The following is a 26,146-nucleotide window of genomic DNA, read 5'->3' on the forward strand; positions in this document are numbered from 1 at the left end:
ATATAGTAATATATTCCTAAATGTCAAGAGTGGATGCAAATACACGAATGCTAAGGGGACTGTTGGCTTGATGTTACTTAGGGTGATAGGAATTAAGCAGGGAAGACTTCCTGGAGGAGGTCAAGTTTTAAGTGGCCTTTGAAGATGGATAAAGCTGTGGTCTGGTGTATTAGGTGGGGTGAGGGGTTCCAATCAGAGGGAATGGCTTGAACAAGCATTCTTAGTATTCGCTCATTCATTCATTCAATAGTATTTATTGAGCGCTTACTATGTGCAGAGCATTGTACTAAGCGCTTGGAACGTACAAATGGGTAACAGATAGAGACAGTCTCTGCCCTTTGACGGGCTTACGGTCTAATCGGGGGAGACGGACAGACGAGAACAATGGCAGTTAGTCGTCGTCGTAGGAGGAGGAGGATAATGTTTGTAGATCATTTTGGTGACGTGTCTAGTCTTAAAAATAAAATGTAATAAAACACAAAGGAGTGCATTTTATTCATTCTTTTATTTAGAAATAGTAGAGAAAAATCTAAGTGCATTATGAAGAGCAATTGTTTAATATACATGTTAAATAATAGTTTCTTACAAAAAAAACACTTGAATGACATTCTTTCGAAGATGTCACAGGATTATGCTCCTAAACTCACATCTTTTCAGCATCTTCTCTCATTTACCTTTATGTCCTGGATTAGATGTGAATCAAGAAAATGATCGCGTTAGTATGACAAGAATGCTCTTGGTTCTTCTTAGTTTATACGCCTCTCGCTTTTAATGCTATTTATTTAATTTAATGAAACACATGACTGTAGCCTTTTCCTTATCGACTGCCATGTAGCTAAAATCCCTCCAGGTTTTCCAAAACACGTGCTCTCACTATGCAGTTTGGAGAGAGCACTGTTGGGGATGCTGTTGGGAAATAAGGATTGTCCTTCCATCACAGGACCGACCTGGATAAACTATCTGAGTAATAGTAATAATAAAAATAATGATGATGGTATTCGTTTAGTGCTTACTATGTACCAAGCACTGTTCTAAGTGCCGGGCATTGTTCTAAGAAGCTGCTACGTGCAGTTGTACAGTGTCACGCAAGGCAGGCTCATTCATTCATTCAGTCCTATTTATTGAGCACTTACTGCGTGCAAAGCACTGGACTGAGCACTTGGGAGGGTGCAATATAACAACAAACAGACACATTCCCGGCCCACAACGAGCTCACAGTCTAGAGGGAGAGGCAGGTGAATTATTATGTGAGTTTTCTTTAGTCTGAAGGCTCCTTGTGGACAGGGAACGTGTTTATCAACTCTGTTGTACTAAACTCTCCCGAGTGTTTGCTACAGTGCTCTGCACACAGGAAATGTTCAATAAATATTACCGATTGAATTTTGTTAGACTATAATCCCTACATCGGAAGGGATCTGAAGGGACGGATGTGCATATACAGTGAGTGAGGCACAATCTCAGATGATGCCACAGAACAGAGAAGGGTCGGGAGACTATGACAGCAGAAAGAGCAGGCTGGCAGGACTCATACAGGAGCAGGGCTGTCTTCTTCAGCCCTTTCACCGTGGAGGTTGGGAAACCAAGAGAGACGGGCTTAGCACAGTGCTTCACAGAGAGTAAGCACTAAACAAATGCCACAGTTATTATTATTATTATTATTATAGGCCTCACTCCACGCACACATTGAATCTGTCACCAAATCCTGTCGGTTCAACCTTCACGACATCGCTAAAATACGCCCTTCTCTCCACCCAGACTGCTACCATTTAAGTCAGTCAGTCAGTTAATTGTATTTATTGAGTGTTTTACTGTGTGCAGACTCCTGTACTAAGCGCTGGGGAAAGTACAATATAACAATGAATAGACACATTCCCTGCGCACAAGGTTACAGTCTAGAGGATTACATTAATCCAAGTACTTAATAATAACAATGGCGATGACATTTGTTAAGCGTTTACTATGGGCTAAGCACTGTTCTAAGCCCTGGGATAGATACAAGGGTATGAGGTTGTCCCACGTGGGGCTCACAGTCAATCCACATTTTACAGATGAGGTAACTGAGGCATAGAGAAATTAAGTGGCTTGCCCAGAGTCACACAGCTGACAAGTGGCGGAGCTGGGATTCAAACCCGGGACCTCTGACGTTCTTTCCCCTGAGCCATGCTGTTTCTCATATCCCGCTTTGACTACTGAATCACCCTCCTCGCTGACCTTCCTGCCTCCTGTCTCTCCCTAAACCAGTCCATACTTCACTCTACTGCCCCAATCATTTTTCTACAAAACCTTTCAGTCCATGTTTCCCCATTCCTCAAAAACTTCGAATTGCTGCCCATCCACCTCCAAATCAAACAGGAACTCGTTACCAACAGCTTTGAAGCACTCAAATACCTTGCCCCCTTCTCCCTTACCTCTCACTACTCTCCTACTTCAACCCAGCCCACACATTTTGCACCTCTAATGCCAACCTACTTATTGTACCTCCATCTCATCCATCTTGCAGTCACCCTCTCACCCACATCCTGCCTCTGGCCTGGACCGCCCTCCCTCTTCATATTCAACAAACGATCACACTCCCCTCCTTCAAAGCCTTATTAAGGGCACATCTCCTCCAAGAGGCCTTCCCCGACTAGGTTCTGATTTCCCCTTTTCTCAATCCCTTCTGCACTGCTCTTTTACTTGGATTTACACCCTTTATTCACCCCTAGCTCAGCCTCACATCACTTTTGTACATATCCATAATGTATTTATTTATATTACCATGTGTCTCCTTCTCTAGACTGTAAGCTCCTCGTGGGCAGGAAACCTGTCCATCGACTCTGCTGTATTGAATTCTCCAAAGCACTTTACTGCAGTGCTCTGCATACAATAAGTGCTCACTAAATTTGTTTTTGACTGATTGGTTGATAGGCCCTTTATGAAAATTCCTCCGACAGAAAAGAACTCTTCTTCCATTCATACAGTTTAGAAAGGAATGTTAATCATTCATCGGTCATTTCAGGCACCGAAATATCCATTTAAAAGTTACCTCCCATTTGGTAACGCCATCCTCAAAAACAAAGAAAATATCTACTATAAGGCTATAAATTTGTGGTGCTCAAAACTGTTTGCTGACTACTGGGGGGCAAACAAATACCTCAAAAAGAGAAACAAGTCTTTCATTTTACCTGCTTCTCAGAGCACATTTGGGATATTTCAGTTGTCCTGCATCACACCGGACTCTCATTCCAGAAGGTGAAGAGGATGTGACTGGGTAACTGTTGCTTTTACATATAAATGTAACATATTCCCCATGGAAGAAATAAGACCTGTTGTCAAAACTCCATCTTAGCTGTAAATTGTTTCTGTCCATTTCATCCCTAGATAAAATGCAAGGTTCTGAAAGAGAGAAGAAAGAAAAGAAAAGAAGAAAAGGAAGAAAGAAGAGAAAGAAAAAGAGAAGGAAGAGAAGGGAGGGAAGGAAGGCAGGAAGGAAGGAAGGAAAAAAATCTGTAACAATCTGATTTTACACAGATCTATTGAGGATCGTAACCTAAAGCAGGTTGAGGTTTGGGCCCTAGTCATTGACCTACATATAGCAGTGTTTGCTCGTTGTGGGCAGGGAACTCGTCTACCAAATCTGTTGTATTGTATTCTCCCAAGTGCTTAGTACAGTGCTCTGCACACAGTAAGTTCTTAATAAAGTCATTTGATTGATTAATTGATTGATTGTTTGAAGTAGTAGATCTTCCCTCTTCCAACTCCAACACTTAACCCAAGTTCTGCAACAAGTGTGGGATTCTCCTCCAATTTACCCCTCCATGTTTTCATCCTCATTTATTGTCTACCTTCAGCAAAATCCTTGATGAACCCTCTCCCTCAGTTTACTCTTGTGATAATAATGGTAGTGTGCATTAAGTACTTACTATAATAATAATGTTGGTATTTGTTAAGTGCTTACTATGTGCCGAGCACTGTTTTAAGTGCTGGGGTAGATACAGGGTAATCAGGTTGTCCCTCGTGAGGCTCACAGTTAATCCCCATTTTCCAGATGAGGTAACTGAGGCACAGAGAAGTGAAGTGACTTGCCCACAGTCACACAGCTGACAAGTGGCAGATCTGGGATTTGAACTCATGACCTCTGACTCCCAAGCCCGTGCTCTTTCCACTGAACCATGCTGCTTCTGAGCCAAGTACTGTGTTAAGTGCTGGGGAAGGTACAAGTAATCAGATGGAATGCAGTTCCTGTCCCACGGAGACTCCAGTCTCAGAGGGAGAAAGAACCGACATTTTATCTCCATTTTATAGATGGGGAAATAACCCCAGAGTGGTTAAGTAACTTGATTAAGGTCACACAGCAGGCAAGTAGAGGAGCCAGCATTAGAATCCGGTCTGACAACCCTTTGCATGCTCTTTACACTAGTCCATATTGATTATAGTTCCCCCTGTTATGCCATAAGCTCCTTAGATTAGGGGGTCATACCAGTTATAATTATGCCCAGTATAACTCTTTTTTAAACACTACTGTAATGTGCTCATTCAACACTTGTTAAATGTCTATTTAGGGATATTCTGCAGGATCACTTTACAAAATGAAACAGTAGTTGATGTAGAAGTGATAAATAACCAAAAAAGTCTTCTAAATCCCCCTCAATTTACAGTACCATATGTGGCTGATATCTCTAATTACAGGAAAACTAGTGTAATTAGAAATTCAAATTTCCATCTTTTCTAATTACAAATGTCATTGTACCAAATTCTGAATGAGGAAACCGTTTTTCTCATCAGTCCTATAATCCTGTTATGGTCTGCGTTGCAGTATTCCCTGAAGTGGATCATTCTGAACACCGTTTCAGTAAAATGTTTCATTTCATGAATTTCAATATTTTTGTCTCTATGATCTGAGACATGAGACATCAGCACTGGTGATTAACTCACATATATTCCAAACTAAACATATTTCAGCCTAGGAATAGTGATAATTATTTCCTATTTACGTAGACACTTCCAGACATGAACAAAGATTCAAGAAAGTTAAAGGGAAGTTTCCTTAATGCTGAGAATCATTTAAAAATCCCTAAAGATGACGCAAATCAAAACGTGTCTTCACTTATGTGAATATTAAACAATCGGTACCTAAACATAATGGTGGCGATGTCCACTGGCCATCCAAACAATAGACAGTAGTAGATCCTTTTACGAAATGATGTTCAAAACAGCTATATTTCACTGAAGAACCATTTTCATAGTTTGTCAGCAAGGATTCAATAATATTTCCAAACTTAATATTTGGAGGCGGTCCACATCGACCTTTGGATTCTGCGAAATACATTGTTAGAGGTTGATGAGCTAATCCTCTCCAAATTGCCGGTTAAGTACAAGTAAATCCACAGTCTCAATAGAGTGAAACCATGTGTGTGTGTGTGTAAGGCTAAGACCTTTATAAATATAGGCTTTTATATGGATTTTCTATATCCATAAAAAAGGAAGTGAGCCCCCATCCAAGTCCTCATGATAGGTTCAAAGACAGCTGACGGACAGCAGTTGCTTCTAAATCTTAACTGCTTCTTTCTGCGGCTGCTCTGCCCAAGCGGTAGTGACTCTGACGCACTTTTTGGACTTAATCTATGTGGACATCATAGCAGGCAACAGGGGCTTCAGGAAAAGTCTCCCCCTTTTCCACTCCCATCTCCTCTCTCTCGCTTCCTTTCTTCTTTCCCCTTCCCCCTCTTCTCTTCCCTTCCCCCTCTTCTCCAACCTCCTCTGCCTCCTCCCCCTTCCCCTCTTCCCTTTTTTTTAAAACTGCCATCTGTTAAGCCCTTATTATGTCGGTCTCATTTATTGAGCGCTTACTGTGTGCAGAACACTTTACTAAGCGCTTGAGAGAGTACAGTGTAACAATTTAACGGACACATTGCCTGCCCACAGTGAGCACTGTACTAAGCAGCGTGGCTCCGTGGAAAGAGCCCAGGCTTGGGAGTCAGAGGTCATGGCTTCGAATCCCGACTCTGCTCCTTGTTAGCTGTGTGACTGTGGGAAGTCACTTCACTTCTCTGGGCCTCAGTTCCCTCATCTGTAAAACGGGGATGAAGACTGTGAGCCTCATGTGGGACAACCTCATTCCCCTGTATCTCCCCAGTGCTTAGAACAGTGTTCTGCACGTAGTAAGCGCTTAACAAATACCAACATTATTATTATTATTATTATTATTATTATTATTATTATTAAACGTTGGGATTGATACAAGTTAATCAAATTGGATACAGACCCTGCCCCATATAATAACAATAATAATAATGGTATTCATTAAGCGCTTACTATGTGCCTAGCACTGTTCTAAGTGCTGGGGTAGATACAAGGTAATCAGGTTGTCCCACATGGGGCTCACAGTCTTAATCCCTGATTTACAGATGAGGTAACTGAGGCACAGAGAAGTGAAATGACTCGCCCAAGGTCACGCAGCAGACAAGGGGTGGAGTCAGGAACTAGAATCCAGTTCCTACTGACTCCCAGGCCATGCTCCATCCTCTAGGCCGTGCTGCTTCCTTTTCCCCTCTCTCTCTCTCCATGTTTTTCCCTGTCAGCATTTCGCTCCAGTTGGGCTTTCGCTCAAATTGAGAAGTTGCTTCCAGAGGCCAGGAAGGCACTCTACAATCATGACGTTATAGCAGCACGACAATGGCAGGAAGGAGGAGTGGGGCGTACTTGAGGAGTAACAGCAGGTATTGTTTCCAGATCACTAGTGGTTGTTCCAATCCAGCCCACGATTGTTCCTGGAAATTTCGAGGTGGGTGGAATGCTGTGCCTGAAATTCTCAGGCCGGGGGCAATTGGAAGGGTCGCAGCTCCCATTGAGGTAGAGTTAGCAGAAGCAGTACCTCAACTTAAACAACTGTCCTATTAGGTCTGTCTCTGCCCTGACCAGAGAACAATAGTTAATAATCATTATTATTATTACAGTACTCGTTAAGTGCCTACTACGTGCTAACCACTATTCTAAATGCTGTAGATACAAGTTAATCAGGTTGACCACAGTTCCTGTCCCACCTGGGGCTCACATTCCCCATTTTATAGATGAGGTAACTGAGGCCCAGGGAAGTGAAGTGACTCACCCAAGGTCACACAGCAAAAGTGTGGAGGAGCCAGGATTTGAACTCAAGTCCTTCTGACTTTCGGGCCCTCGCTCTATGCACTGAGCCAAGCTGCTTAGTGGATAAAGACCCAGCTGTCCTGGACAGGCCTGCAGTGAGGATGAGCCTAACTGCACCTCTGAAACCGAACGCTGAAGGACTGGGATAAAGTCACGGACAATAATCCTCCAGTTTCTGTTGCTAAAATCAATACTTCTAAAGGCTGTTACGGTCATTGAATTAATGACCTCGGACTTCCCATTCAAGTCTAGATAAAGAGCAAACAAGACAGTTTCCTACAGTGCGCGTAGTCTCTCCCCCTCTAGACTGTGAGCTCGTTGTGGGCAGGAATGTGTCTGTCTGTTATTATACTGCACTCTCCCAGTCGCTTAATACAGTGCAAAGGCACACAGTAAGCGCTCAATAAGTATGATTGAAGGAATACTCTGGCTGGGCAGTGGATCCTGCCTCCCTCTACTCATAAGCAAGAGCCAGAATCTGGACAGAACCTGAAATCATTTGTGCAAACCACAGGCCCGATGCTTTTCAGGGCTGCAGGAAGGACACGCCTCAGAGCACCACAGGTGGGACCCCTCGATTTGAACGGAGGCTGCCAACTCAGGGGGGAGAATCCGACTTTAAAGCACTCGGTCACCTTGCCCCCTCCTACCTCACCTTGTTTCCCTCCTACTACAACCCAGCCCTCACACTCCACTCCTCTGGTGTTAACCTGCTCCCCGTACCTCCTTCTCATCTATCTCGCCGCCGACCCCTCCTGCCTCTGGCCTGGAACGCCCTCCCTCCTCAAATCTGACGAACAATTATTCTTCCTCCCTTCAAAGTCTTATTGAAGGCACATCTCCTCCAAGAGGCCTTCCCTGACTACGCCCCACCCCTTTCCTCTTCTCCCACTCCTTTCTGTGTCTCCCTTTATACATCCGCCCGTCCCTGCCCCCCAGCACTTGATGTACATATCCGTCATTCATTTATTTCTATTAATTGCCTGCCTCCCCATCTAGATTGTAAACTCATTGTGGGCAGGGAATGTGTGTTTATTACTCTGTTGTACTCTCCCAAATGCTTAGTACAGTGCTCTGCACACAGTAAGCCCTCAGTAAACACGATGGAAATGAATTGACTGCCTAAAAAACATTCAGAATCGGTTTTCTAGTTACCTTTTCTATAGCACTTCGGATAGTTCAGCGTTCCCCTGTTGCACCAAACTGTTAATTCCGACGGCCTGGAGGATGGCGTTAGATCATAACCCGGTTTACAGAGAAAATCTACGCTGTCTCCATGTAGGAAAAAACTCTGCTCATCGTGCTTCCATTTCCTTTCTATGTTATTGATGTCCATGTAATCAGTGTTAATTGAGCATGGTTCTGTAAGACAAAATGGGTTTTTAATTAAATTGTCTCTCTCATTCCCTGTACCACTTCCCAAATAGTTGCTGATTCCATATTCCCTGCAATTGAGCGTGGACATCGTTGTGGGCAGGGAACGAACCTGCTTAATGTTGTATTATTACTCTCTCGAGTGTTTAGTACAGTGCCCTGCATACAGTAAGTGCTCAATACATAAGCCCGAATGAGTGAATTAACGAAGTTAGCGTTGTGGGAAACTGAGAAGGCTGCTACCTCTTCCTCTGTCATCACCAAGGCCATGAGGATTGGCAGAATGCAGGTAGCAGGGGACTGGGGGAAGAAGAGAATTGAATTAACTCTGGACACGGCCACTAAAATCGCCAGTCCCACTCACCTAAAATACCTACAGACCCACACAAGAAATATGCACAGAGACACATGCATAAATCCACTGCGAGTAAGATTCAGACATGGAAAAAGAGAAGGAAGACTAAAAACACCTTGGCTTCAAGTTAAAAATTGAGATTCACTATCATTCATTCAATAGTATTTATTGAGCGCTTACTATGTGCAGAGCACTGTACTAAGCGCTTAGAATGAACAAGTCGGCAACAGATAGAGACAGTCCCTGCCGTTTGACGGGCTTACGGTCTAATCGAAAGGTACACAATAACATTATACCTCTAGACTGTGAGTCCGCTGTGGGCAGGGATTGTCTCTATTGTTGTATTGTACTTTTGAAGCGCTTAGTAATAATAATAATAATGGTGGTATTTGTTAAGTGCTTACTATGTGCAAAGCACTGTTCTAAGCGCTGGGGGGATACAAGATGATCAGGTTGTCCCACATGGGGCTCACAGTCTTAATCCCCATTTTAGAGATGAGGTAACTGAGGCACAGAGAAGTGAAGTGACTTGCCCAGAGTCACACAGCTGGCGAGCGGCAGAGCCGGGATTCGAACCCATGACCTCTGACTCCCAAGCCCGGGCTCTTTCCAGTGAGCCACGCTGCTTCTCTGCTCTGCAGACAATAAGTGCTCAATAAATACGATTGAATGAATGAATTATATTTTCACCATGCTTAAAATGCATTAGGCTCAGATGAGATGCTAAATAATAATAATAATAATGTTGGTATTTGTTAAGCACTTACTACGTGCAGAGTACTGTTCTAAGCGCTGGGGTAGATACAGGGGAATGAGGTTGTCCCACGTGAGACTCACAGTCTTCATCCCCATTTTACAGATGAGGGAACTGAGGCACAGAGAAGTGAAATGACTTGCCCACAGTCACACAGCTGACGGGGGCAGAGTCGGAATTCGAACCCATGCCCTCTGACTCCCAAGCCCGGGCTAAAGGGTGAATACACTCTATAAGGATGCATAAATTTGGAAATGTATCGGAGGCAGTATTTATGGCTTTACTTAAGTGATCTGATGACAAAACATTAAATATCCAGAATAAAACTATATCTCCTGTAGTTTAAAAACTATCAATCAAAGGCATTTATTGAGTGCTTACTCTTTGCAGAGCACTATACTAAGCACTCGTTAGCACTGCAGAAGGTTTTTTTTTTCTAGAAAGGCGCTTTTATTACTATGCAATGTTTAAAGATGGAACTGGAATGCTCTCTTAACTTTTGCTATTTATTTTATATATAGTACATGTCATGTTTTGATAAACATTCCATTCACTTCCAGAAAGTATACCGGAGAAAATTTCTTGTTATCCTTCCACACAATCAGAAGGGAAACATTTCTTCATTAAACACAACTCAAATATTTGCTCACTAGGTAAATATTAGCTGAGAGCTGTAAAGTTTGAAATCCTGGACTTGGAGAAAAACGTTTGATCATGCTTAGCTGTCTTGGCAGGCCTTAGAAAGGTCACAAACACTTCCTTCCATCTACTACCAGGTAATAGGAAATTATCCTGCTCACAACCACTAATCTGGGCTCTGCCACTTGTCTGCTGTGTGACCTTGGACAAGTCAAAAATATAAAATTCAACTATCCCGCTGATGAAAAAGAATATTGCCAGAATCGTAACCAAAATAATAATTAAAGTGTTTCAATTGGAGAGGGTTGTTTCTGGGCACTCGTGCTTGCTCATGACATTCAACAAAGATTATGTAACTTTCTGGGAATGACCTGAAAGGGGTCTGGCAAATTTTCAGATAGGACCTTACAAAGAGGGAGAAGGAAACAACTCAATCCTGGTTTTAATAAAAGAGTTCTCCGTTATAATAACGAAGATAAAGAAATCGAGTTTAATGCAAATACAAAGTTATCTGCTTCTACCTCCCTTACCTAAGCAAGTGGGGTGGGCCGACCAATTTCCTTGTCCACAGTAAACTCTTGCATTTCCGTCCATTAAGTAATAAATGGTGCATCTGTATTCCACTGAAGAACCTGGTGGATAGCTTGTCAATAATTCATCAATAAAAGCCCCATTGTTGATAGCAGGTGGAGGTCCACAGTTTTCATTGTTTTCTTCAACCAGATAAAAATAGTGGAGGTAAAACATATGTGGATGCTTCTTTAGGCAAAATTAATTTTTCCCACAAAGGATCATCCAAACGAGTTTTGTGTGGAAATTTAACCAATCGCTTGTATTTGAATGCCTCAGGGTTTGCAGAATACTGCACTGAACACTTGAGAGAGCACAGCGGAGTTAGTAAACATGATACCTGTCCTGCAGGAGCATATAATCTAGTGGGGAAACAGACCTGGAAATAAATTACAGGTAATAATAATAATGATAATGAGGGTATTTGTTAAGCGCTTACTCTGTGCTTGGCACCGTTCTAACCTCTGGGGGAGATACAAGGTCATCAGGTTGTCCCACGGGGGGCTCACAGTCTTGATCCCCATTTTACAGATGAGGTAAGTGAGGCACAGATAAGTTAAGTGACTTGTTCAAAGTTAAACAGCTGACAGGTGGCAGAACCGGCATTAGAACCCACGACCTCTGACTTCCAAGCCCACTGAAGTGGCAATTGAGGGGTGGGGGAACTTGAAAAATTAATCAAGGAAGGCCTCCTGGAGGAGACGTGATTTCAGAAGGGCTGTGAGGATGGGGAGAGCATTGTTCTGCCAGATATGAAGGGGAAGAGAACTTCAGGCTGAAGGGAAGGTGTGAACAGCAGTGACAGAGACTAGAACAGACAGAGAAGCAGCGTGGCTCAGTGGAAAGAGCCCGGACTTTGGAGTCAGAGGTCATGAGTTCAAATCCCAGCTCTGCCACTTAGCTGGATGACTGTGGGCAAGTCACTTAACTTCTCTGTGCCTCAGTTACCTCATCTGTAAAATGGGGATTGAGACTGTGAGCCCCACGTGGGACAACCTGATTCCCCTGTGTCTACCCCAGCGCTTAGAACAGTGCTCTGCACGTAGTAAGCGCTTAACAAATACCAACATTATTATTAGAACAAGGAACAGTAAACAGGTTGCCTTGAGAGGAATTAAGTTTAATAATAATGTTGGTATTTGTTAAGCGCTTACTATGTGCCGAGCACTGTTCTAAGCGCTGGGGTAGACATAGGGGAATCAGGTTGTCCCACGTGGGGCTCACAGTCTTAATCCCCATTTTACAGATGAGGGAACTGAGGCCCAGAGAAGTTAAGTGACTCGCCCACAGTCACACAGCCGACAAGTGGCAGAGCTGGGATTCGAACTCATGAGCCCTGACTCCAAAGCCCGTGCTCTTTCCACTGAGCCACGAAGTTTGAGAGCTGAGGTACAGTCGGAGAAGAGTGAAAATAAGTAGGGTGAAGAGAGAAGAAGCACGGCCTAGTGGATGGAACACGGGCCCGGGAGTCAGAGGACCTGGGTTCTAATCTCAGCTCCGCTATTTGCTGTGTGACCTTGAGCCGGTCACTGACAACTTCTCTGTACCTCATTTATCTCATCTGTAAAATGGGGATTAATACTTTGAGCCCCATGTGGGGACATGGATTCTGTCAATTTAATTACCTTGTACCTACCCCAGCTCTATTTTTTTGGTATTTGTTAAGCTCTTACTATGTGCCAGGCACTGTACTAGGTGCTGGGGTAGATACAAGCTAATCATATTGGATACAGTCCCTGTTCCACATGGGGCTCACAGTTGTAATCCCCATTTTATAGATGAGGTAACTGAGTCCTTACTATGGTTCTTGGCACATAGTAGGTGCTTAACAAATGAGAGAGAGAAGTGTTGGAGTGTCTTAAAGCTGATGGTTGGGAGTTTCTGCTTGATTTGAAGAGAAACAGGCAAGCATTGGGGATTTAAGAGGGGGAGAGATGCACAACAAAAGTTTAAAAAATGATCTTTGCAGCAGAGAGAAGTATAGCCTGGAGAGGGGAGAGACTGGAGGCAGAGAGAAGGCTGATGCTGTAAAGATAAAGGCCTGGCAGTTGGGGACAAACACAGTCCCCCTCTTGATGGTGAAAAAATTACCAAGAAAAATAAAAAAATTAACAGATTTAAAGGGGCTTTACTCTTCATGAAAGTCAAAGTTGCTGTTCACTGTCAGAGATAACTATTACAATTCTGCAAATGCGAGAGGCAGTTTAAGGGTATCAAGTGCTGGAGTAAGCGGTAGTAGAAAAATCACGTTTGGGCTTTTGATCTTCATCTTCATGTCTTTCCTGATGCTCCCACTGGCCTATCAAGGCCTTCAACCTCTCACCCATGTCCTACCCCTGGCCTGGGATGCCCTCCTTCCTCATATCTGACAGAAAATTACTCTCCCCACTTTCAAAGCCTTATTGAAGGTACACCTCCTCCAAGAGGCCTTCCCTAAGACTTCCTTTTCTCTTCTTCTTTTCCCTTCTCGTCGCCCTGACTGGCTCCCTTTAATCACCACCCTCCCCCAGCCCTACAGCACTTATGTACATGTCTGTAATGTATTTATTGATATTATTGTCTGTTTCCCCCTCTAGACTGTCAGCTCATTGTGGGCAGGGAATGTGTCTGTTTATTGTTATATTATACTCCCCCCGCCCAAGTGTTTATTACAGTGTTCTGCACACAGTAAGCACTCAATAAATATGTTTGACTGACTGACTGACTTAACCAGCGATACCCTAGGTATATGTTCACTCCACCTGCCCCTAATAATAATAATCGCAGTATTTGTTAAGCACTTACTATGCGTCAAACACCGTTCTAAGCAGTGGGGAAGATACAAAATATTCAGGTCGACACAGTCCCGTCCTACACAGTGCTCTCACTCTAAGAAGGAGGGAGAACAGGTATTAATGTCCATTTTATAGACGAGGTAACAGGTACAGAGAAGTGAAGTGACTTGCCAAAGGTCACACGGCAGGTACGTGGTACAGCGGAGATTAGAACCCAGACCTCTGATTCCCAGGTCTATGCTCTTTCCACTGAGCCACGCTACTCTATCAGCTCCTGACTGAAGCACTACTGATTTACAAACTCTTTTTTGGATGATCCATTGCCAGTCTGTATTTTGAGGAATAGGCCCTACCACCCCCATCATTTTTCTGTTGCCTCCTTCTGTGCCATAAGAATTGATTCACTCTTCTTTCCTTAGACTGCTTGAATAGACTTTCCCAAGAATGGAAGATCCTGGGCCGTCAGCACTTTTTTTCCTACTCAGTTTGGCCAGTACCTTCAGCGTGGCTCGGTGGAAAGAGCTCGGGCTTGGGAGTCAGAGGACATGGGTTCTAATCCCTGCTCCACACTCATCTGCTGTGTGGCCTTGAGCAAGTCGCTTATTTGGGCCTCAGTTACCTCATCTGTAAAATGGGGATTAAAAATTTGAACCCCATGTGGGACAACCTAATTACCCTCTATCTACCCCAGCTCTTAGAACCTAGCTTGGCACACAGTAAGCGCTTAACAAATACTATAATCATTATTATTATTACCTTCCTCATACTGAATACCGGCAGCCTGGTCAGTAGTCACAATCTTTGTTAAAAAAAAAAAACCACAAAACAAACCTACTGGAGTCTCAAGTGGTCAGGGATTCCTGACTTTATATCCCCAGAGAAGATATTTTTCATCACAATGACAATTCCAGAGATCTCTCGAACCACAATACACGCTTACCAACACAATCAGGAGGCGTTGTCCAGCGTCCTTTCCTACAAACGATTTCCTTAGATCCCTTCATGAGGTAGCCATCTTCACAGCTGTATTTCACTTTATCACCACTGTAGTAGACCTTGGCTTCTAAAGAGGCTGTGCCATGCTCAATAAGTGGTGGCTCATCACACCCTATCCTTGCCTTTGATTCTACAGTACATGACACAGATAGAAAGAGAAAGCTCATTTCCACGGGTCACAATTTGCTCCAAGAAAAAACTTCCTTGGCTACCGCACTAACCAATGCACACTGGAGGTGTGGTCCATTTTCCATTTTCGCAGTGGATTTCTTCTGGCCCCTTGATTTCAAAATTCAGCTCACATTCTACTCGGACTGTTTCTCCATGTTGGAACTTCCTCGAGCTCAGTAGTTTTTTGGCACTGGGAGGAAGTGGGGGTGGTGGACATCTATTTATTCTTCCTAAAATAAAAGCATGCTTATTAAAATATGATAAATGATAGGCAAGAAATCTATGTACAAGATTACCAAATGCCTCAAAAACTATCAGGAGAAATACTGAGATAGAAGCTTAATGTAGCATAATCAAAACTAGCAAGCTGAAACGGAGTTATTAATAATAAGCTTATTATCCAAATTTATCGCCTTCCTGACCTACCTCCATGATTTTTTTTACTACAACCCAGCCTACACACTTAGGTCCTCTAATGCCAACCTACTCATTGTACCTCAATCTCCTCCACCTTGCTGCTAATTCTCCCTCTTCATATCTGACAGATTATTACTCTCCCCATCTTCATATCATTATGGAAAGCTTATCTCCTCTAAGAGGTCTTCCCTGACTCACTTGGATTTGTACCCTTAATTCAGTCTTCTCTCAGCCTCACAGCACTTGTGTACGTATCTACACTTATAAATATTAATGTCGGTCTCCCCTTATAGACTATAAACTCATTTTTTTCATGGTATTTGTTAAGTGTTTGCTATGTGTCGAGCAGCATACTTATTCCTGGGGTAGATGCATCTTAATCAGGCTGGATAAGTCAGCGTGGCTTAGTGGATAGAGCATGGGCCTGAGAGAAGGTCCCGAGTTCTACTCCTAACTCTGCCATATGCCTGCCGTGTGACCTTCGTCACATCACTTCACTGGGCCTCAGTTACTTCACCTGTAAAATGGAGATTGACTGTGAGCCCCATCTGGGACAGGGACCATGTCTAACCTGCTTAATCTGTATCTATCCCAGAGTTTAGCGCTTGGCACAAAGTAAGTGCTTAACAAGTACCATATTCATTATTATTGTCATACAGTCCTTGCCGCAAATGGGCCTCACAGTCTAAATGAGAGGGAGGACAGGGAGGTATTGAATCCCCATTTTACAGTTGAGGAAACTGAGGCTTGGAGAATTTAAGTGACTTGCCTGAGGTCACACAGCAAGCAAGTAGGGAGTAAGGATTAGAACCCAGGGCCTCTGACTCCCAGACCAGCTATTTATCCATTAGGCCACACTGCTTCCCATGTTGTGGGAGGGAAACACGTCTACCAACTCTGTTATATCATACTTTCCCAAGCACTTAGTAATAATAATAATAATAATGTTGATATTTGTTAAGCACTTACTATGTGCAGAGCACTGTTCTAAGCGCTGGGGTAGACACAGGGGAATCAGGTTGTCCCACGTGGGGCTCACAACCTTAATCCCCATTTTACAGATGAGGTAACTGAGGCACAGAGAAGTGAAGTGACTTGCCCACAGTCACACAGCTGACAAGTAGCAGGGCCGGGATTCGAACCCATGACCTCTGACTCCAAAGCCCGTGCTCTTTCCACTGAGCCACGCTACTTCTCCTACTTCTTCTACTAGTACACAGTAAGCGTTCAGTAATTACGATCTCACTCTCATAGTGAAATCACTCTCATGGGTGAATAGAACAAAACCTCAAGGCGAAGGTTGAGGTCAAAAATTTGAGAATTTCATTTTGATCTTGAGTGTTCATTCTTTGCTCACTTATTAAGTAACACCTAGGAGCCTTCATGAAGGGGGAACTGTTTTCTGTAAGTGCTGTAAGCTTCTCATGGGCAGGGATTGTGTCTAATAATTCTGTTACATTGTACTCTCCCAAGTGCTTAGTACAGTGTTTTGCATGTAATAAGTGCTCAATAAATACCGTTGAATGATATAAATGTTGAATTTTGAATATGAAAAGACACTGTGGCACTTAAGTAGATCTTGTAAAATTAAAAAAATGTTGGGTAAGGTATTATCTTTTCAAGAAAGCCTAGGCTAAAAACTCCACTCTAGGCTTCCAAATGATTTGAGATAGATTCTAGTGCCAAGATGAAGAAAGACATTCCATTGCATGTTCTGAAAGTGGAGGAAATAGGAGTGTGGAGAGAGAAAAGGTACCTTCACATGTGGGAGGCTCTGGGTACCAACCAAAATTATAACACTGAATTAAGTCAGATCCAGTCAGAGAGTAATTTCCATGGCAAAAGAATTGGACAACATCTCCTTCTTCATAAGTGTTCTTTAAAGGATAAAACCTCCCATTTTCTATTCTTAAAGCTGTGCAAGTTAGCTCTGGAATAGAAAGAAGCAACAAATTGGTGTTTTTACTGCGGAAAAAGAATTCACTTGGGTTAAATCCTACCAGTCAATAATGATCAAGTCCTACCTTTCTCCAAATCAATTGTATTTACTGAATGCTTACTATGTGCCAAGCACTATACTAAGCGCTTGTGAGAGTACGATATATTGCTGAATTGAATTTTCCTTAGTACAGTGCTCTGCACACAGTAAGCGCTCAATAAATATGCTTGAATGAACGAATGAATATACTGAAGTTGGCAGACACATTCCCTGCCCACATCAAGCTTACAGTCTAGAGGGAGACAGACATTAATATAAACAAATAAGTTACAGACATGTACATAATTGCTATGGGGCTTGAGGGAGGGGTGAAAAAATAGAGCAGTGTTTTCACTTAACCCTTCCTCCCATCTCCACATTGCGTGTCTATATCTCCAGCAAATAAAGCAAACTGGAAATATTGGGACTAAATTAGAATCATTCTTAGAGGAATAGCAGTGAGATTTCATTAAAGGGTCATAGAAAGAACCAAGACACACTTCTAGACTCCTTGGCTATGTTTGCTCTCACTCCGGGGAGACTCACTGGGCACATGTCTGAGGGAAAACTCCAAATAAATAAACTCCGATAAATGCAAGGGACCAGTCATTCATTCATTGGCATATTTATTGAGTGCTTACTGTGTGCAGAGCACTGTACTAAGCACTTGGAAAGTATAACTTGGCAACAAATAAAGACAATCCCGACTGCACAGTAGGAGTTTCCAAGAGTACTCAGACAATAGTCGTGGACTATCAGTGGGATAATTCAGGAACACAGGGTGAGTGCCATTGGAAAGTCTAGATGCTGACAGCAATGAGCTTGTTGTGGGCAGATAATGCGTCTGTTTACTGTTATATTTTACTCCCCCAAGTGCTTAGTACAGTGCTCTGCACACAATAAGTACTCAATAAGTACAACTGACTATCTGAGACAATGAAAAAAATACACATGAAATGAAAAAAATATGGTGGAGAAGCAGCATGGCCTAGTGGATAGAGCACAGGCCTGGGAGTCAGGAGGACTTGGGTTCTATTCCTGGCTCCGCCACTTGACCGCTGCATGGCCTTGGGCAAATCACTTCACCTCAGTTCTCTCATCTGTAAAATGGATTTAGACTGTGAGCCCCATGTGGGACAACGACCGTGCCCAACCCGATTATGTACCACAGAGCTTAGTACAATGCCTGGCACATAGCAAGTGCTTAACAAAACACCATAAAAGAAAAAACCAAATGAAAAGTAAAAGTGTAAATTAATGTATTGTCACCATCGTTACTGTGACAGTGAGATGTGAAAGGCTTTGATTTCTCTTATGAGTTTCAATGGCTTAGAATTTAGCAAATGGTAATGCAGTTCATTTGATATCTCAACAGCTTTGAAGCAAAAAAACAGAGACTGTAATATTGATTGACCAGTAGCTGCAAAATAAATACAATTGATTGATTGGAGATGATAGGGCAAGCTACCCCAAACTGTCCAATTAAAAATCAGACTTTAAAATGCTTCATAAATCAGAATTTACAATGTTGTCGAAACCAGAAAGAATTTCCCAAGTCACAACTTACTAGAGCATTGTGGAATTAGCGTCCAGCCATGTGAGAGACATTGAGTTTCCTCCATCCTTTTCCCCCCAGTTGTGAGGTATCCATCATCACATTCATATTGAAGTTTTTCATTCACATTGAACACTTTCTGAGTGGTGGAGTAGCGGCCATGATACAAATCGGGGGTTAAACAAGACTCTAGTAAAATAAAAGCAAAGGTAGATTTTTTTAATTCAATTTACTAAAGCAGCTTAATAAAACAGTAAGATTTCCCAAGGGATTATTTAAATAATAATATTATGATTGCTTAAAAATAGCTTTGGAAATATATTTTTGTTTTAGGATTTGGTCATGAACAAATCATAGCTCAAAATGATTAAGATCTAAAAATTCATCACTGTTTAATGAGTCCAGATTGTGCATCGGGAGCACCTTTCAATTAAAGATTCCCAAAAGACTTCCTGAACGTTAACTCAAATTTTCTTCTTGAGTTCCCTTCTGAGTTTGTAAACATCTTGATGGCTGGGATAATGTCTTCTAATCTAATTGTACTCCCCACAGGGACTTATTACAGTTCTCTGTAATAATAATAATGATGATGATGGTATTTGTTAAGCACTTACTATGTGCCAAGCATTGTTCTAAGCTCTGGGTAGATGCTCCATAAATTCAATTGATTGATTAGAAATGTTAAATATATCTCATTCTGTAAATGAACAATGCACAGAAAACTTAAATATTTTACCGGAGATGAATCGTGAATCAAATAAAACATCTCTTCATTTTCGCTCTTCTATCTAAGCTTTATCTTACACAACTTTTACCTTCAACGAAAGATCTTACAGCAGAGCTCAAGTAGTTTGTCGTATGTCATCGAGTCATCTCCTACCCATAGCGACGCCATGGACTCGTCTCTCCCAGAACGCCCCACCTCCATCTGCCATCATTCTGGGAGTGTATCCAGAGAGTTTTCTTGGTCAAAATATGAAAGTGGTTGACCATTTTCTCCTTCTGCGCTGTAAACCTGAGTCTCCGCTGTGGACTCTCTCCCTTGCCGCTGCTGCGCAGCATAGGTGGGTTTTGCCTTGTAGCAGATTGCCTTTCATTTGCTAGCCACTGTCCAAGCTAGGAATGGAATGGACAGGCCTCTGCTTGACTCTCCCTCCCGTAGTCGAAACTGGTAGAGTACTGGAAACTCTCCAGGTACGACCCTGAGAGAGGTCAGGTAGTTTAACATACTGTATGTCAAAGTAAAAATAGATTTCAAAGTAATGAAAGGACAAAAACCAAAACCAATCTGTTTAAATGTGGAAAACAATTCACAAACCATACCAAATTCTTTGTTACAACTTGGTTGAGAAGACCATCCCGTTGGAAGACACTGTACTGTTTCTTCATCCTTGCCTCCGGGAGTTTTAAATCCTGAAGCGCATCTGTAGTGCATGTTCTCTTGAATTTTGTACAACATCTTCAAATCAGGGAAGAATCCATTAATCAAGCCAGGCTTGCTACACTTTTCTAAAATAAAAGGACAGAATTCTCCACCTCAATTTAGGTAATTACATTAAAATCATCTCCAACTGCATTGTGGATTGGAACCAAAAGAAAAACATCGTCATTGAAATATGTCTGCAAGAAAAGAAAATCATTTGCTCTTCTGAGTTCTTTCACTTTAATTAAGTTGTAAGCATTTACATCAGAAATAGACCTAGTATCCTTCCTATGGAGAAGGAAGAAATGAAACAACAGGTCTAGAATACAGCTTTGAAAAATAAAGTGCACGCACACATTTATTTAGTCTGTAAAATTTATATTTGCCTGTGTACGAGTGACATGTATCCAAATAATCCCCTCGCCAATTCCTCTCTCTGCTTTCCATCTCATTAGAATATATTTAACTGTACTTCATTTTTCAAAGATGACGCTACCGTTGATGAGACACTATCTGTGTGTGCGATTGCGGCAGAAAAAACCAATGTGTGAATGACACTTCCTCCTGGATTACACTATACTAAGCGGTTAGGGAGACTGCAGTACAAAGCGTTGGTAAATACATTTCCCACAGTGCTTACAGTCTAGAGGGGGAGACAGAAATTAATATAAATAAGCAATTTATAATATATAATTTAAAGATATGTACATCAATTCTGTGGTATTGGGGGCGAATGTCAAAGGACAGATCCAAGTGCGTAGAATGAACGAATGGATGAATGAATAAATGAGTGAGATCAATGAGGTAATATAGAAGGGGGCGATCTGATTGAGTGCTTTAAAGTCAATGATGAGGAGTTTCTATTCGATGCAGAGGTGGATAGACAACCACTGGAGGTTCTTGAGGAGTGGGGAGACATGCACTGAGGTTTTTGGGGGGTTTTTTTTAAGAAAAATTATCCATGCAGCAGAGTGAAGAATGGCCTGGAGTGGGGAGAGACAGGAGGCAGGGAGGTCAGCGAGGAGGCAGACGCAGTAATCAAGGCGGCATAGGATGCTTGGATCAGCATAGCAGCGGTTTGGATTAGTAGTCGGGAAGCAGCACGGTCTAGTGGATAGATCATGGGCCTGGGAGTCAGAAGGACCGGGGTTCTAGATTTTTGATTTGCCAAAACGTAGTTGGCAAGGTCGTCATGAATAAGAGCCAAGGGCGTGGCATTGGGGGTTTAGGAAAGAACTAAAAGTTTGAATTAGTTGGCGAGGGTAAAAGGAAGAGGAGTGGATGAAGGAGAAGAAGCAGTGCTGCTGGGAGGGGGAGAAAGAGACAGGCAGACAGTGTGTTATAGTTATTATTAACTATTATTAACATGGGAAGCAGCGTGGCTCAGTGGAAGGAACATGGGCTTGGGAGTCAGAGGTCATGGGCTCTAATCCCGGCTCCACCACTTGTCAGCTGGTGACCTCGGGTAAGTCACTTAACTTCTCTGTGCCTCAGTTACCTCATCTGTAAAATGGGGATGAAGACTGTGAGCCCAGGGTGGGACAACCTGACTGCCTTGTATCTACACAGTGCTTGGCACATAGTGAGCGCTTAAAAAATACCAACATTATTATCAAGTGCCATCGAGCCATTTCTGATTCAAAGCGACTCTATGGATATATTTTCTCCAGAACATTCTGTCTTCCGCCATAATCCCTAACTTTTCTAATGGTTCTTCCATTATCGTTGTTCTGGCCTCTAGCCACCTAGCTGCCGGCCTCCCTCTTCCACGTTTTCCCTGGACTTTTCCTAGCATTAGTGTCTCCTCCAAAGAATTAGTCCTCCTGATTATGTTCCAAAATGTGCTAATCTAAGTCAGGTCATTTGGGCTTCCAAAGGCCACGTAGGCTTAATTAGCTCCCAAATCCATTTGTTTGTTTTTCAGGCAGTCCATGGTATTCGCAAAAGCCTTCTCCAACCCCATATTTCAATGTTCTTTCTATCCTGTGCTTTCACTGTCCAGCTTTCAGATCCATCCATCGTCACTGGAAACACCACAGAATTGACCATTTGTATTTTTGTGGAAATTGTTACCTCAGCATGATTTATGACTTTTTCCGGGGCTCTTCATAGCAATTCTTCCTAATATTAAGCTTCTGGGGTATTTCTTAACTATGACTTCCTTTATTATTATTGATCCCAGGAGAGAAAAATTGTCAACTTGTTAAAAAGCGACAAAGTGCTGCTCATTTAGGAAGACTGTGGAGACAACCTTTCACAAACCATCGGCACTTTTGGAAAACCTCTTTCAATAAATTGAGGGATGGGGGTCCAGTCTGATTATCTTGTATCTAGCCCAATGTTTAGCGTATAGTAAGTGCTTAACAAATACCATTATCATCATCTTAAATTATGTGATCCTTATACATGCTCTTGACAGTCATATTTCCCAAAAAGGGACATCAATAGCAACGAACAACATCACGGACAGTCTGAGGATAGGATTTTCCATTTAGAAGCATAATGACCATCCCACTCTTACGATACATCAATTTATGATACACCAATACATCGATTAGGAGTCTATTTGGCAAATGAAACGAACTTACTGAAACATTTTGGGGTGGGAGACCACCCTTCCGCAGTACACATGCTTTGCCCCCGTTGTTTTCCAGTTTCAGTTGAGTAACCAGCCAAACAGGAGAATGAAAGCCTTTTGCCGATTTCCATCGGAAAATAATGACTTGAAAATGTGTAATAATATTCAGCAATCATTCCATTTTCTACACTGGGGCTATTGCAAGGCTTATCTAAAAGAGAAGGAGTTATATTTTATACCACATAAATATCTCCAAAAGAAACTGGCATAGCACAATTGAGCAGTGCGACCTGGTGGAAAGAGCATGGGACTGGGGAGCTTCCCTGGGTAATAATCCTCTAGACCGCGAGGTCATTATGGGCGGGGAATGGATATGTCTGCTAATGCTGTTATTTTGTACTCTCCCAAGTGCTTAGTACAGTGTGGCTCAGTGGAAAGAGCTCGGGCTTGGGAGTCAGAGGTCATGAGTTCAAATCCCGGCTCTGCCCCTTGTCAGCTGTGTGACTGTGGGCAAGTCACTTCACTTCTCGGTGCCTCAGTTACCTCATCTGGAAAATGGGGATTAAGACTGTGACCCTCACGTGGGACAATCCGATGACCTACCCCAGTGCTTAAGCGCTTCAGATACCAACATTATTATTATTATTATTATTACAGTGCTCTGCAAATAATGAGCACTCAACAAATACCACTGAGTGATTAATTAATCCTCACTCTGCCACTTGCCTGCTGTGTGATCGTGTGCAAGTCACTTCACTTCTGTTTCTTCATCTATAAAATGAGGGTTATCTTTCATATTTAAATGCCTATTTTGTGCAGTACTCTAATCTAGACACATGGAACCAAATAATGATGCTCTACACACAGTAAGCACTCAGTAAAGACCACTGATTGACTGGAATTTTAAAAATACCCTGAAAGTAGAGAACTTGGGCTTTCTTTCAAAAGAAGTGCTAAACCAAGTAACAAAGCCTGTGAGTTCAGTTATATTTCAAAACTAAGCTTATTTCTAATGCCTAGTCTCCTATATGTGGGTCACCAGTCTTAGAATGGATTAAATCCTTTTTAATCCTCCAAGCAGATACAGAATATAAAGACGTTTCTCAAGCATCTCGCACCTACAAAAATGTCTGGTTTGAGGGCAGCTCTTTGACGTCCATGGGCTTGATTCTATTTATCGCCATCGTTCTCGTCTGTCCGTCTCCCCCGATTAGACCGTAAGCCAGTCAAAGGGCAGGGACTGTCTCTATCTGTTACCGATTTGTACATTCCAAGAACTTAGTACAGAGCTCTGCACATAGTAAGCGCTCAATAAATACTATTGAATGAATGAATATAATAATATTTGAGAATAACAATGGACTCAAGAAAGGATTCTTTTTAAATTTCCAACTGGCCTCCCTCCTCCCCAATCTATCGCTTTCCTAATGCAGCCCTTAAAGGAAATGAAACTTTCAAAGCTATGAAATGCAATTTAGACCCAAAGGTAAACCTACAAAAAGTTGGTATATAAAAATATCCAGGATAATAAGCCGGGCTTTTCAAAGAATGATTACCTTTTGCGAAGATTTCTCCAGAAAAAAATACAATCGAGAAAAATGTCAAGTCTTTAAACTTCATCTTCAATATCGTGTCTAATGAGATTTTCACAGTTCGCTGATTCTCTGGACTTTGATGAATGCATACAGTATTTCTCTTGAGAAACCAGTTAATTATTTACAGTGCTTTTTGAGTATATCTCTTTCATAACAGGCCTTATCTGTTTCATTTAAATAATCCGTCCATTCAAATTCACCAGACTAATCTTTATGTTTTGACAATGGTAAAAAAAAAAAGAAAAGGTATGATGACTGTGTTATGAATAAAGATGTCAGCAGCTGTCTAAATAATGTACTTTGGCAACATTCGAAAGGAGAGGAATGGAAAATGTTCAATCTTAACTTAGAGCAAAGATTCAAGTCCATGTTTAAAAGGTCATTTTACACCCCTGATTTCTTAACTAGGAAGGTCCAATTGGCATTTGAACAGAGCATGCACTTGGCAAGGTGACTGCTATGTAAATATTGAAAGACTACAGAGGTGTCTTTCCTTTTCATCATTTGCAGAAGCAGATCAGTTGTAACCAGGTATGGTCCAGTACAGTTTGTTTAATTACTGTTTAAATTCTACTCACTGACTTGAAAGGTGGATTTTCACAGAATTAAAGCCCTAGCAATCAATAAGGAATCCTGTCTCCCAATTCTCCAAGAATTGGTCTTGTACAGCAAGCAAATTAAATCATTAGATTGCAGAAAACACTGCTCCAAAACCTTCATTGTTGAGACGATTCTTCCTAATACTAAAGCATGTCTCTTCTTGAATGTTTATGCTCTCCCGAGTGCTTAGTACAGTGCTCTGCCAAGAATAAGCTCATGGTGGGCAGGGAATGTGACTACCAACTCTGTTATATTGTCCTCTCTTCCAAGCTCTTAGTACAGTGCTAAGCACTGGGAAGCAACGTGGCTCAGTGGAAAGAGCCCGGGCTTGGGAGTCGGAGGTCATGGGTTCGAATCCCCGCTCTGCCACTTGTCAGCTGTGTGTCTGTGGGCAAAGTCACAACTTCTCTGTGCCTCAGTTACCACATCTGTAAACTGGGCAAGAAGACGGTGAGCCTCACGTGCGCCAACCTGATTACCCTGGATCTACCCCAGCGCTTAGAACAGTGCTTTGCACATAGTAAGCGCTTAACAAATACCAACGTTATTATTATTAGTGCTCTGCATGCAGTAACTGCTAAAATATGATCGATTGCTTAGATGGATTAATAGTGAATAGAAATTAGAACAGTTGGTCACCATCTTCTGTATAGTAACTTTCAGATAAAGTACCTAAACTGGAGTGTGGGGATGGATTTGGGGCTCAGTTCCTGGGCAGCTGTGAGGAAATGGGGGCTAGGGAAACAGCATTCGTTCATTCATATTTACTGAGCGCCTACTGTGTGCAGAGCACTGTACTAAGTGCTAAGAAGAGTATGATATAACAATAAACAGTCATATTCCCTGTCTACAATGAGCTTACAGTCTAGAAGGGGGGAGACAGACATGAATCCAGATAAGTAAAATTGCCAACATGTCTGTAAGTGCTGTGGGACTGGGAGTGGGGAAAGAGCAAAGGGAACAGGTTAGGATGACGCAGAAGGGAGTGGAGATGAGGAAAGGTGGGGCTTAGTCTGGGAAGGCTTCCTGGAGGAGATGTGCCTTCAATAGGGCTTTGAAGGGGGTAGAGTCACTGTCCGTGGGATTTGAGGAGGGAGGGCGTTCCAGGCCAGAGGCAGGATGTGGGCTAAGGTGGTAAGACAGGTGAGATCAAGGCACAGTGAGAAGGTTAGTACTAGAGGAGCGAAGTGTGCGGACCTAGTAAAGAGAGTGCAGGCCCGAGAGTAGGAGGATCTGGATTCT

General features: G+C 42.4%; 1 protein-coding gene and 1 non-coding gene across 2 annotated transcripts; both read right to left on the reverse strand.

Annotated features, from left to right (window-relative positions):
- Positions 1-486: 486 nt before the first annotated feature.
- Positions 487-24,478, reverse strand: F13B (coagulation factor XIII B chain). Its single transcript, XM_001506209.5, has 12 exons — positions 24,266-24,478; positions 22,720-22,920; positions 20,032-20,217; positions 18,721-18,897; positions 16,932-17,105; positions 14,809-14,988; positions 14,532-14,717; positions 10,778-10,960; positions 8,281-8,487; positions 5,113-5,295; positions 3,165-3,375; positions 487-683 (listed from the first exon to the last, which is right to left on the reverse strand). The coding sequence occupies exons 1-12, from the start codon at positions 24,327-24,329 to the stop codon at positions 677-679; spliced, it is 1,959 nt and encodes a 652-aa protein (XP_001506259.4). The 5' UTR covers positions 24,330-24,478; the 3' UTR covers positions 487-676.
- LOC114811543 lies at positions 19,783-19,920 on the reverse strand. The gene has a single exon (XR_003759240.1). It is a non-coding gene; the product is annotated as a small nucleolar RNA SNORA7 (small nucleolar RNA).
- Positions 24,479-26,146: the final 1,668 nt, after the last annotated feature.

Source organism: Ornithorhynchus anatinus, chromosome 4, assembly GCF_004115215.2.
Source record: "Ornithorhynchus anatinus isolate Pmale09 chromosome 4, mOrnAna1.pri.v4, whole genome shotgun sequence".
Classification (NCBI taxonomy): domain Eukaryota; kingdom Metazoa; phylum Chordata; class Mammalia; order Monotremata; family Ornithorhynchidae; genus Ornithorhynchus; species Ornithorhynchus anatinus.

What these genes read in the sequence shown, in the direction of transcription:
- F13B (XM_001506209.5), bottom strand. Translation starts at nt 24,329, where the DNA reads ATGAAGTTTAAAGACTTGACATTTTTCTCGATTGTATTTTTTTCTGGA. An exon ending in TCCCACCCCAAAATGTTTCA is followed by an intron (nt 20,218 to 22,719) that starts GTAAGTTCGTTT and finishes CTTTTATTTTAG; the next exon opens with AAAAGTGTAGCAAGCCTGGC. An exon ending in AGAGCCTCCCACATGTGAAG is followed by an intron (nt 14,989 to 16,931) that starts GTACCTTTTCTC and finishes CTTTTATTTTAG; the next exon opens with GAAGAATAAATAGATGTCCA.